This window comes from Homalodisca vitripennis, chromosome 1 (genome assembly GCF_021130785.1).
Source record: "Homalodisca vitripennis isolate AUS2020 chromosome 1, UT_GWSS_2.1, whole genome shotgun sequence".
In the NCBI taxonomy this organism is placed as follows: Eukaryota; Metazoa; Arthropoda; class Insecta; order Hemiptera; family Cicadellidae; genus Homalodisca; species Homalodisca vitripennis.
In genome coordinates, this window is record NC_060207.1 from 178,310,266 (window position 1) to 178,323,920 (window position 13,655).

General features: G+C 31.8%; 1 protein-coding gene across 2 annotated transcripts in view; it reads right to left on the reverse strand.

Moving 5' to 3' along the window:
* Positions 1 to 432: 432 nt before the first annotated feature.
* The window catches only part of LOC124352771, a 29,836-nt gene continuing 16,613 nt past the window's right edge, over positions 433 to 13,655 (reverse strand). For both annotated transcript variants that reach the window (XM_046802433.1, XM_046802434.1), the window contains exon 6: positions 433 to 651. In XM_046802433.1, coding sequence (XP_046658389.1) covers positions 489 to 651 — 163 coding nt within the window. In that variant the 3' untranslated portion in view covers positions 433 to 488. The remainder of the gene's footprint in view (positions 652 to 13,655) is intronic.

Sequence of the window (13,655 nt, forward strand, 5' to 3'; positions counted from 1 at the left end):
CATGCTGTATGCAATAAGGGAGCGATTGTTTTATTATAAGGGGACTAGTGTGTTTTATTTGATAGCAAATTTCCGGTGGTTTTACTCGACGAAAGTGCTAGAGTAAATCGATGATTATTCATTGACAATTACTCAACCCTGGAAATAAAATGTTATTGTTAATATCATGTACAAGATCATTTCTTCGTGCACCCTAGTGTGCATCTAGTGATATTAGAGCTCGATGATCTTTACCAGTTATAGGGTCTCGCATTTCTGCTGCTGAGGACAATTTACTCTTTGGGTTCTTTGGGGCAATTATTTTACACTTGCCAGAATAACATGACCACAAAAGCTACAAGAGTTGAAAATATCGTTCATTCATCTAATGTACACTTTCATTAGTATTATAAAGGCGAAGCTGGCAAAAAGGAAATGAGCACAAAATATCCGTAACTTTACATAAAACAGTTTATTCACAATAGTAACACTACAGACCATGTGCTCTCCTAGTAGTCAATGGACCGACCCTGGTGCACGTCTCTTGTACCAGACAGGTTTGCGCGAATCTGTTCCACCAGTTGTCTCGCAGTAACGTGATTGGAGACCCTCTGTAGCTCATGGATCAGGATGGGCAGCTCAGACTGCAGATGCCGGTACAACTCTAGTTTCCTGCACAGTTTAGGTGCAGTTAGGTCTAGACTACACATGATACCATACATGAAATAAAGTCACAAAGCCCTAAGTCTTTTTAAAGAAATGTATGTTTATTAAATAAGAATTAAACTTATTTAACAATTACTAAAAATATTTGGATGATATATACTTTTGATTTGCTCTCCATATATTATTTAAGCCTAAAGCTCCTTAGAGCATTCTTTTTGAAATGACTAGTTTTTTGACGGGATATGATGTATGTATGCTTTGCACCGGGAAACCTTTCGTTTCGCGTCACGGAACGTCACGTATGCCATATAACGTGCTTTCAAAGTAGAATAACAGCTTTACCGAAACGTAAATATACCGTTATAAAAACATCTTATCTGATCTAACATGCCAATTAAAGCATGTTTTACTGACAAAACCAGTAGTCAACAACTAAATAATGAGAATGACATCTAGAATCAGCTGTGATGGACCGTATGTATTGTTATTATTTGGATTAGCAGGTAGTATATATTTTTTTATTTCTTATTCAGCTAATAATTTATTGTAATGGAGGAAAAAGACGATAATTATTCCAATTCATCCACAAAACCAAATCAAAAAGTGGTGATGAAAGCTCTGAAAACAGCTAAGCAGAATTTGTAATTTACAAAAGGCAGAAAACAGAAGTAAGTGTAAATACAAAAATAATATGAAACTGATAAATTGAAGCATGAATTGGCTAAATTACGTTTAATACAAAAGAACTTTCAATACAATGTTCGCAAATAATAAAGACAATAAAATATGAGATTTGTTGTACAATGTTAATATTCCTACGAATAATGAAACATCATCTGTCAAAATCTAATAAAAAGTTCAAAATAAAAATTCGCAAATGACAAACCCATCCTGGTTTAAATGTTACTTTTGTATGAGCTAAAAACACTGACAAACATAAAAGAAAATCACGTTTCTTCAAAAAAAAACCTTTATTCAACTTCAGAATCACATTCAAAAGATAATAAGTTAGGTTTGGTTAGGTTAGGTTAGTTAGGAATAACTGAACAAGAAAATGTGAATATGAGTTTGGAAATTTCTCACGATAATAGTTAACAAGAATATCATACATTTCTCAACGAGATACACCAAACACTGCTGCCTCAACATTCTCATTCTCAGCAGCGGTATACTATGTATAATACACATAGCAGTGTACATTCAGAGTTTGTTAAAATGTTCCGTGAGAACGAATAATATAACCGTTTATTAATTAGCAAACTTTCTCAAGATTTATATTCACAGCTCTTAAGAAGTAGTCACTTATCTCACGACTGACTTAATTATTTATACTTTAAGGGGGGTTTTCTACATAAATAGCCTTTTTATTGATTAAAATTAACGTTTTAAGGGAAACTGAGAAAACCACTTGCAAGTTGGTGATGCATTTAAAACCAGTGACGTCAAAAATGCAGCCTTAATCTTAACCTATTTAAAGCCAATTCTGAGTCTATCAGTAATCAGAGATGCTTAACTTGTTAATGACAGTATCTTTATACAGGGTGTCAATTAAGTCTGGAACCTCTTTTTTAATTTTTGAACCACAATAGAAAGAAATACCAAAGTTCACACGTGCTTACTGGTGATAGTAACGCACACATCTGCCGAATCACCGACCGGATAATCCCTTTGGGGGACGGTCCACAAGGAGTCAGACAAAATTCTTAAATAGCAGCATAGGTCAAGTTTGATATCAAATTAAAGGTCTTACTTAGCAGAGTACAATGCCGCAAACCGGACTTCAAAAGGTGGATTCATTCAGTAGTTATAGCTATTTGAATTTTAAACCAATTGAACAATGTAAATTATTATGTATTACAAGTAAACACCAATTTTTAAGTACCTGTGATCAAAGTAAGTGTTCAAAATGTTCCCCTCCCATCATCTGACAATGTAATGAATCGAAGCCAGGAATCAATAGTTATTACCAATAACACAACTACTGTTAGAATGTGAAAGTGGCAGATAGAGTCATACACAGCATCCACAGAAACTTAACGTTTGGGCAGGTATTACAGGAAATCAAATTATGGGCCCATTATTTATCAATGGTAATTTAAATGGTGACTCGTATCTAGCAATGCTCCAAAATGAGATAGTTCTGTACTACAAGCTGCTCTTGGTCGACAATTTCAAAGAATTTATTTCCAACAAGATGGCGCGCCACCACACTTTGCTCTCCTTGTTAGAGAATACTTGGATACAATATTCCTTCACAGATGGATTGGAAGACATGGTGCAGTAGAGTGGCCTGCTCGTTCCCCTGATTTATCTCCGCTGGATTTTTTTTCTTTGGGGATACCTCAAAGATAAAGTTTATGGTACTAAGCCTCGAGATTTGGCGCACCTAAGAAATCTCATAGTCCAAGAAGCTCAAGATATTCCTTGTGACTACCTTCAAAATGCAGTGGATGGCTTAAACAACCGCCTAGGACATTGCCAGTCGATGGGAGGGGAACATTTTGAACACTTACTTTGATCACAGGTACTTAAAAATTGGTGTTTTCTTGTAATACTTAATAATTTACATTGTTCAATTGTTTTTAAAATTCAAATAGCTATAACTACTGAATGAATCCACCTTTTTGAAGTCCGATTTGCAGCATTGTACTCTGCTAAGTAAGACCTTTAATTTAATACCAAACTTGACCTATGCTGCTATTTAAGAATTTTGTCTGACTCCTTGTGGACCGTCCCCCAAAGGGATTATCCGGTCGGTAATTGGGCAGATGTATGCGTTACTATCACCAGTAAGCACGTGTGAACTTTGGTATTTTTTATATTGTGGTTTAAAAATTAAAAAAGAGGTTCCAGACTTAATTGACACCCTGTATAGTGACTATATCAATTAATGACTAATATTTACAAGTCCAGCGGCCAGATGGCCTAAGATATTCAACGCAAACGCAGTAACGAGAACTTACTTCAAACATTTATGTTCAAGTTATTTTCCACTCACTAGTACACTTTTTTCAATGTGACGTTTTACCAAGGAATTATTATTATTTTCACTAATATATTAAAAATCATATCATATTTATGTTTCTGGGGGTTCCCTTATTGTAAAGTACTTAACTAAATAATCATGGTTTCTGTTTAGAAGAGCTCTTTTTATCATAAAATGTGATCTTGCGATTTAAAGGCGACATTACAAAAGGTTATAGCCTGTTATCAGACATTGCGGAACTATTAGAAGAGGTGTTATAGCTTTCCTGCTTTTGTTGCCAGGACTATCTCCTGGAAGGGGCAGCCTAACTTCTGCGAAAATTTGTTTTATCTACATACTGCCCAAGCCAATCTGACCTTATGAATGGTATATAAGCGGATGAATCAATGATGAGGTGACTTTAAAGGTATAATTCATGTGCAACCAAACGCTTGTTTGTTTTTTCCCTGTAAAGTATATTCGTATATTCTTTTTAACACTGAAATGATGAAGTGCAAAACAGTTTGGGAATTTTTTAATGAATAACAAATACAAAAAAAGAAAGAAAGAAAAATCCCATGGATGCGTATAAAGCTGTTTTTACAATTTAAGATCCCACAGCTACATATAACTTTAATATGTGAATTATTTGTGGCAGAGAACCACTGAAATTATCATTTACCTTTTTACTAGCATCTCTCTTTAATTACATCGATTTTTGTGCAATTAATCACTTTCTCCCGGCTCCTTGACACCTGGCTATTATCTGTTTTTAAGCTTGCCCCATAGATTGTACACATTGTTCTTACCTTAAGCGTTACTGTTATTATTGTATCCTCCTATTCTTAGTGATACCGTACTCAAAGAAGACGGCAATAAATAGCTGTATTAGCCACCTTAGTTTATTTTAAGTCGATCAACGCCCTGTTTAGGTTGTCTAAGAAAAACTTGAACTTGAGTTGCTGAAGTCGTTATTCAGATTAAATCAAGATTTCGATAAGTTCGAAGACAAAGAAATGTTCATGAGCAGCATCTAGTATGAGAAGGTTTTATACATTAGGATATAATAGTACGTATTTACTAAATAAACTGATTTGTTAAATTTATATGTTAATACTCTTTAAAAAAACATTTCATTTGGCCTTTGTGTGTATGAGTGTGTGTATGTGTTTTGTCTTTGTATTTGTGTTTACTCTATGAATAAAAATTGTATGTGTTACAACTCATATGATTGTATTCGGTTCGTTTACTAATTTATCTATTCTACTCCTACATTATTTCCACCTTTGTTACCCATAATAACAACATTCGCTAATGTTCAGCCAAATCACATGGAGTCTCATGCACCATCTTCAGTGCTCTCCCTATTTAGAAATGAAGCTTTATCCGAAATCGAAAGTCTCTAAGTCCGTTAGTTTCCGAGATATCATGCGGACATACAGATAAAATTTTAGATTTCCAGATCCTTCTGTAACGCTCAGCCAGTTTTAGAAAAAATATTTGAATTTACGAACTTATTTATCATAAAATCATTTTGTTGTTAAACAATAAAACAATTAACGAATTCCTTACAAAACGATAAGCTATCGTAAATGGTTTTGCATGAGGCAAATCAAATTGTCGTTACCGCTTTTTACGATCTAAAAGTCTTATGATCTTTAGTTCCTCGTAAAACAGTACATTACTTCCATAATGTTTCATAAATCAAACTGAGGCGCTAAAAGTACGTTTTTGTGGCTTTTCGTGTCCGTTTTCAATACCTTTAGACAATACGATTGGATGAAGGGGGTAAAGTGGTTACAACCTGACACGAGTGTTTAAAATACAATACTAATTTCGGCTATTCTTCTCAGCGTGAGAATCGCCCCAAACGTTTTAATTATAAATAAAAAAAATTCTGTGACATTCTAAATGTGAGAATTAGGGTTTTATTTATTTAATTGCAAATACAGCAATATTTTTGTAAAATATAAAATTTTATGAATTTTGCAGACACAGAAACACATAGCCTACATAACACAAAAAAATTAAATACATATATACGAGTATTTTGTCCTCTCATATATACAGGGTGTCCCATGAAGAAACGGAGAAACTGTCAGGACTTGTTCTTACGGTGAAAATAATGAAAAAAGTTAATATACACATAGGTACAGAAACGCTTAGTTAGCGAGCTATAGAGGGTGAAAGATTTCGCCCAGATTTCAGTGCCACCGTTAAAAGGGAGCCCTATTAAATTATTTTGGGCGTTACCCAGGAAGTAAAATCTAATGTATATTATGCAAATTGAACTGAAAAATTGAATAAAATTGGTACCAGACCTCTAGCTGCAGTAATATTTTTAAAATATCTGAAGAAATACGCAAAATTCGGTGTCCAAAAACAAGTTTCATTTAGGTTTCAAGTAGATTCACTTTGTTAAATGTGTAACAAACACGTAAAATTCTTTAAAAAAACTTGTAAAGAATGAATTTCTTAAGATAATGATGTAAAATAAGCCAATAAAAATTATACGTAAACGTTAAGAAAATCAATTTTTATTTAAATAATTAACGTACGAAAAATATACAAAATCGGTTACACTTTTTTTCTTGCTGAACGTACATGTTTTTATAAACTTTTATTTTCACTTACTATTTCAAAAAACATAAATGCTAACAAAATAATTAACCTTAGTTTAGCAACTTTTCGAAATTCCCTCCTTCACAATGCACACAGCACTCTGCTCGACGTAAAATATTTATTTAATTTTATTTAATTTTTCAGTTCAATTTGCATAATATACATTAAATTTTACGTCCTGGGTAACACGCAAAATAATTTAATAGGGCTCCCTTTTAAACGGTGGCACTTAAATCTGGGCGAAATCTTTCACCCTGTATAGCTCGCTAACTAAGCGTTTCTGGACCTATGTGTATATGAACTTTTTTTCGTTATTTTCACCGTAAGAACAAGTCCTGACAGTTCTTCTCCATTTCTTCATGGGACAACCTGTATATGAGACAAAAACTGACAGACATGCAGACAGAGTGTTAGACGGACCCTTTGACTATTTGATCCTAAAATCTATAGCGTTCTTCCCTGTGACCTTTTTATTATCAAGAATCTTCGCAAAGACGGACGGAAACACCGAAAGGATCGCAATGAGATTCTTTCGAAACCTTAATGATGCTTTTGTGGTAGAATATAAGGTTTAATATAAACAGTGGGGAGTGGTAAATATTACTTTCAGAACATAGTGAAAGAAACTAAATGTTTCTATAATGCATATTTTTCACTTTCTTAGTTCTGTGTTAAGAACATAATCTAAAAGGAATATGCCCACGACTCCTGGTTCTCAACAGGAAATTTCATGCGGAGTCGTGGGTAACTGCTAGTTCTACATTTGTCTAAAAATGTATGTGTACAATAAAAAGTATAATAAAACAGGTACATAACATCACAAAAGTTAAGATTTTGGATTTTCATATAAAATGTAATGTACAATTTAGATTACTTATTAATACTTAAACGTAACATAAACTGTTCTTAAAATATGTGTTTGGGAAACGCTTATATGCATAAAGCCATTTTTATGTATTAATTATTTATCAGTAATTATTCAATTATGTTGACCTAATCTCTCATATGTGTATATTATCGATTCTATATAATAAAGGCAACATTATTATTTTGTATATTTTTTGTTTATGAATGTTATTTATTTCCATTGGAAACAATTAATGTAGATTGTGAAAATATTCAACAGACGTTATTTTAACAAATAATAAGTACTAATACGGCCACAGTCTAGCTTATTAATTTTTTTTAGAAAATCCTAGCAAGTACTATGTTTTGTAATATTCGTTTTGGAACATTTTTTAATATTTTTTGTTACATTTATGGTTTTACTAAGAAATTACAATCATGCCGCAGTTGATATAAAGTATAAAATCATATAAGCGCAACTACTTGTGTACACTGAATGATTACTCATATAACACAATACATTTTCTGTACTTACAACACAGCATATTTAATGATACTGTTATTTAACGTAGCAACTTCCAGTTTATACGCTGTTAATGACCGTGTACTGAACCTAGAATAGCGACATAACTTTTCTCTAATACTGGGCGAGAATACTGATTATGTTTTGTAACTAACTATCCGATTCCGAGATTGTACCATAAAATATTTCTAAAATAAGTATTTATGGACTAAAAGAAATTCTTTATGGACAAAATATTCCCAATTAAATTTAATGTGAATTGAAAGATTGTAAGTATAAGTTAATTATGTGTCTTAAAAAGTATGATGTATGTAAAAGGATTGAAACAATAATATTCATTTTAAACCGTTATACTTAAGTTGAACCTTCATGCATGCATTTATGTGCGTATAGAATAAATTATTTAATTTTGCAAGATTAAATCCACCATATGCTTGACCCATAATATACAGAATGTCTCCAAACTTTCTATATTTATGATGGTCTCTTTAAGAATATTATGGTCACAGTTCAACAATGCATGAAGTGTATCTGAATTTATCAGCTGATTAGAGCTGCTAAAATTAAAACAGCTTTCTGTCGTGGGTAACTAACTGCAGATAATGACAGAGTTGATATTGTGAATGTAGATTTTAGCTCCATTCCTCATAGTGAAGCATCTGAAATCTAACACTGCCACAGACTTGATTCCTGGAATTTTAAGACCACGTCCGTCTGAAAAGATCCAAAAAAAGGTGGTAACGTTCAAAACGAACTCTTTATATCGTTTCGACATTATAGACATCTAGACTGAGAAAGAGGTCTGCCTGGTTACCCAGCAGCCATCTAGATTTAAAGTGTGTTCTCATTGTACTTTCAGGTGCACAATTGAATGCTAAACGATATTTTAGACACGATACCAAAGCATGGTGGAGTAACACAAGTTTCTACACTTAATGTAACTCTGGTGGGAAGGATATCATTAAGTTTGTGACGATATGTAGATTTTCTTTCGCCCAGGAATAATATATGAACACTTGGTTCATATATATACCACCAACTCCACTCCACCACCACTTGGTATAGTATATTATTTACTTGGTAGAGTTCTGGGAGACGCTGTATGGATAATAAATTACGGGATTAAATTAGCATATTGTAGATAAATAATTAAATTACACAGTTTTACTTACGAGTATTAATTTAAGGAACTTTTAACTTTGTGGGTGATGTAACATAGTCTAGTCCCAGTAAATAACATTAACTCTGTCCTACATTTAAAACAGAAAACTTTCAAGGAAAATTAAATTAAATTTTCGCTTCTACACATTTCAGTATGAGCTGTAACTGTATAAGTCAACCCACACCAAAAGTTATTAACTTCCAGGAAACGTCAAGCCAGGCGTTTTAAATACACACTGAAAGCATATCCTGTAAATAGAACTGCACGTTGCTATACCACTGCAAGGCTGACACACTTAATCAGTCGATCTCAAGAAACCTCTGGACAAAATATTTGTATTAACTGTGGAACTTATATTATTTTGAGGATTGAAATTATCCCACATGATTCGATTTATGCATGGCAATTTATGAGCAAAAATTGTACGATTTTTAGTAAACTTGTATAATTAGTTAAGAAATACTTGTATCAGTTTCATGAATAGTGTTGGACACAGAGCCAATGATGGGTCAAAGTTCTTTATTAACAAATTTCTTAATGACAAATTCAAATATACAGTTTGAATGATATATTACAATACTATTCTCTTACTGAGTATACCTTTTTATAATAATTTCAAATCAAATGATCCAATAGTTGTCTTCTATTTCTGAGGGACTTTTATTTTTTTGAGAAATTGCTAGATCACAATACAGCTGATTAAATAATATTTTTTATACAAACGACAAATGTGGCTTTTTGTATAAAAATTGAAAATTTTAAGCATTAGGAAATTATTTTTTATGTACTTACAAAATTATATTATGTTATGACATTTCGAGAGCGGTTGGCAAAACTTCAGGAAACATTTATAGAGACAAAGTATAATAAAAGTCATATAAATATATCCTTTTTATTTTCTATACTTTATATCTGTCAATATCTTTCATTAAGAAAAGTTTACCTATTCACTGGGCTAAAGAGTAATGTTGAGCTAATCAAAAGTAGGTAGCCTACTTTAATAAAAATTAAATAAATAATATCACGTTCAATGTAAAAACGGCGGAACGGTGGCATTTAAAAGTTTTCAAAATCTCGACAGCCATAAGTCCTATAACAAACATAAAAAGATAATTTTTTATTTTAAATATAATGCCAAATCCAGCGATATCAGCTATGTATAAACTGTCTGTGTCAGATTTATGGCTTTTTAAGTAGTTGGGTATGTGTGTATTCTTGAGAGTGGAAAGGTTATTCTTAAATCCAAGTATTATTTTTTTATAATTGGTTTATTCATCATTAAGAGTTGTTAAATTAAAGAAATCCTTCGTTTTCTTGAAATGAGTTTCATATTTACTGACAAATATGTTTCTTGTACAAAATTAAAGTGGATTTCCCATGGTATAATTCCATCAAATTGTTTGCAGTGTTCGTCTTGAAATTGAAATACCTTTTGGAACATGCAAAGAATTACCGTTATGTAATCCTCAACAATAATTTGTTTGCCAGGGCTACACCTTTCTGAAACTACTTAAATATGTATCTTAGAGTAAAGAGATCCAACGTTAAATTATCACTTCAATCTTTATGTGTTTGGTGTTAAGAAATCATATCCATCTTTAATGGATAGAATTTAAATCGTTAAACCTGCTCAAAAACATTTTTATATAAAATAAGGAAGATACTATTTAGATGTTATATTTTATTTCCATATTTATGAATACAATTACCATTGGGATCGTTGATTTGACAATGAAATTTAAAAGTTTATGTTGATATGATTGTCTCGCTGTGCCTTTATAACGTTAGTATTGATGGTATTATGCTTTAAAATAACTATTGACTTAAAAGATTACTTCACTAAAGGATCCTTTCATCTGAAATACATTACGTATGTTGATGATGGTTGTGGAATATACAATCAAGAAATAAAATCTGTGATGTTTTTATGAATGAATTTACGTGTTTCCGTTTGACATGTATGCTGAATTTTGCTGAAATGCTCTCAATCTTGGGATAAACAGTGGAAAATAACAAATAAATAAATTGGTATAAATATCGTAAGTCGAAAATAAACGAAAACTCAGTTCAAGTCAGGAAAAGCCTAATATTGAATACAGAGCAATATGAACTCTACGTACGAGTTAGGCAAACAAAATTGCAAAAATCTTAATTTCCATACGTATTGGAACGAAACATCAGTGAAATTTGGATAATAGGCCTAATTTCAGGAACAAAATATTAGGCTTATAACTCCCTTGATTAAACTGAATGCACTAACTTATGTAATAATGTAACATGTAACTTGATATACATGTAGAGACATTTATTTGGTATTTAAACGATTTACACAAAAAAGGCTCAGTTGTAAAACGAATAATACGCAAATATGCAGTATACTACAAATTAAATAAAACATCGTGCTGTCACAATAAAGAACTTCAATCTTTAACACACACACACTATAAAATAATAACTGTTTGAAGAAAGGATAGTATAAAACTTCAATTGTAAATAAGTAACAGTGACTTCGATGATTGTGTGTAACATTTCATTTTGGGTAGCCAAAAAGGCAATGAGAAAATCACGGCATAAATAAATTTGTAAACAAACTGATATGAAATTTAACATGCTACATAGTAACATATGTGGCCTAATAAAATTACCTGTAGACTTGACATTTTTGTTGACAACCTCAGCGAATACATCCTTGTTTACTATAAGATCTAAAGCCAGAAAATGTGTCCCAGAGTAATTTAGTAATGTAACATTCTGCTGTGGAGATATTATTGGCAGCCATTCTGCAGAAAGAGCGATGATCCTTTAAAACGTTAAGGTTAACGTGAAAAGCGCTGTTTGATAGCCACGAGGAAACTCAGTTACATCACCGAGGTAATAAAACCTTAATAGCTTTGGCAAACAGGAACTTTGGTTATGGCGTAATCCTTTGTTGACTGTCGTGGATACAATATTAATAGCGCATTTCCAATGAATGTATCACATAGTTTGTTGTTTGTTAAAGGTCCACTTATCTGTGAATTTGCTATTGAATTAGATCTTTCATACTGTTACATACTCTTCAAATTTAGTTTTGTATAATGTTTTAACTAGACTTGTAATCTTAATTTTCACTGTGTTAGCGTAAACATATTTCTACGTATATTTATAGCTGTGATCTTAGATCTTTGATTTGATTCTTCACGAAATATGTTACAAAACTCGGATTGGACTTTCTACAAGAAATTGGCAATTCCATGTTTGTTTTAGAACCGAAATTAGTAAAGTCCTAGAAAAAAACGTTTTCTATTCTACTATTCTACTCGCCTTGTGATTACATGGATTTTTACCAATATAAATATAAAAATTCATTACCTTTTAACCCATTAAAATTTATTCAGCGTTTTTTCATCCAAATATTCCCAAGCCTATAACAGTCTAAATAAATGCTGAACATTCTATGAATTTATAAATGTATCTGAATTTGGCATGGAAGACACTTAATTTCAACAAAATATATTCCCGGCGCCTGTTGAGAAAGAACGGGATTAACCAAAAAAGAGCAAAAATGTCTCCAAAAACTAATCAAATTACATATTAATTCGTTAATTTTACATGGAATTGGACAAAGACATTTTATAAAATTCATTGTAGTCCTGGACTGTTTATTTAATTTGTATACCAAAATAAATAGATTTTTAATTACCAGTGTAGCTTAACGGGTTTGAAGGTTTTTGCATATTTACATTTCCCGTCTTATAAATTCTTGGGTTTGGATATGCAACATCAGAATAAAGAGAATCCATAAATTACTCTAGCACACTGCGCTATTTGAACTGCCAGGTAACACTATTGATGTAAAATTTCATGTAAAGTATAGTTTACTCCAGCTTAGTTCACCGTATGTCTCTTTATTTGTGTATTATTGGAAAAAATATATTTTTTAAATAAACATATTTATACATTATAATTTTGTGAAAAATTTAGTCTAATTAGTACTTTTTTTAAGCCTTCCTATAAAATATATTGTCGTGTTTTAAAATAGCAACAATACAAATTATTCATATTACAATAACTCAATCACAAGAGATTATATGAAATCTTTAAAACAGCTATTAAATAATATATCATGTTAATTTTGTAAAAAAAATAATAACGGAGTGTTACGGTTTTACTGAGTGGCATTCGTCATTTAAATACATTAATAGAGCTGTTATTTAACTGATGTATAATCAGCTGATTGTTGCACATAACTGCTGAAATTACTACCTCTCACCGATAAACCACTACCAATGGAATGTTTAGGCGTTATATTTACTTTTGCTTCAAGCTCTAATTTTAATAACACGGCCGAAATCACCGTCTTCACACGTATAAATGTAAATTTTTAAGATAAATTTTGAACATATAAGTAAAAATTCAAACATAGTATACAGGGTAACAATTAAGTCTGGAACCTCTTTTTTAATTTTTGAACCACAATAGAAAGAAATATAATTTACATTGTTCAATTGTTTTAAAATTCAAATAGCTATAACTACTGAATGAATCCACCTTTTGAAGTCCGGTTTGCGACATTGTACTCTGTTAAGTAAGACCTTTAATTTGATACCAAACTTGACCTGTGCTGCATTTAAGAATTTTGTCTGACTCCTTGTGGACCGTCCCCCAAAGGGATTATCCGGTCGGTAATTGGGCAGATGTGTGCATTACTATCACCAATAAGCACGTGTGAACTTTGGTATTTCTTTCTATTGTGGTTCAAAAATTAAAAAAGGCAATTTCCAGACTTAATTGTCACCCTGTATATATATATTAATCTTCAATAAGAAATCTTCAAATGTATTAACAGTTTCTATATTTCGGCTTAAGCCGTCTTCAGGAAATTACAAACATATAAATAGGGCTATAAGAAC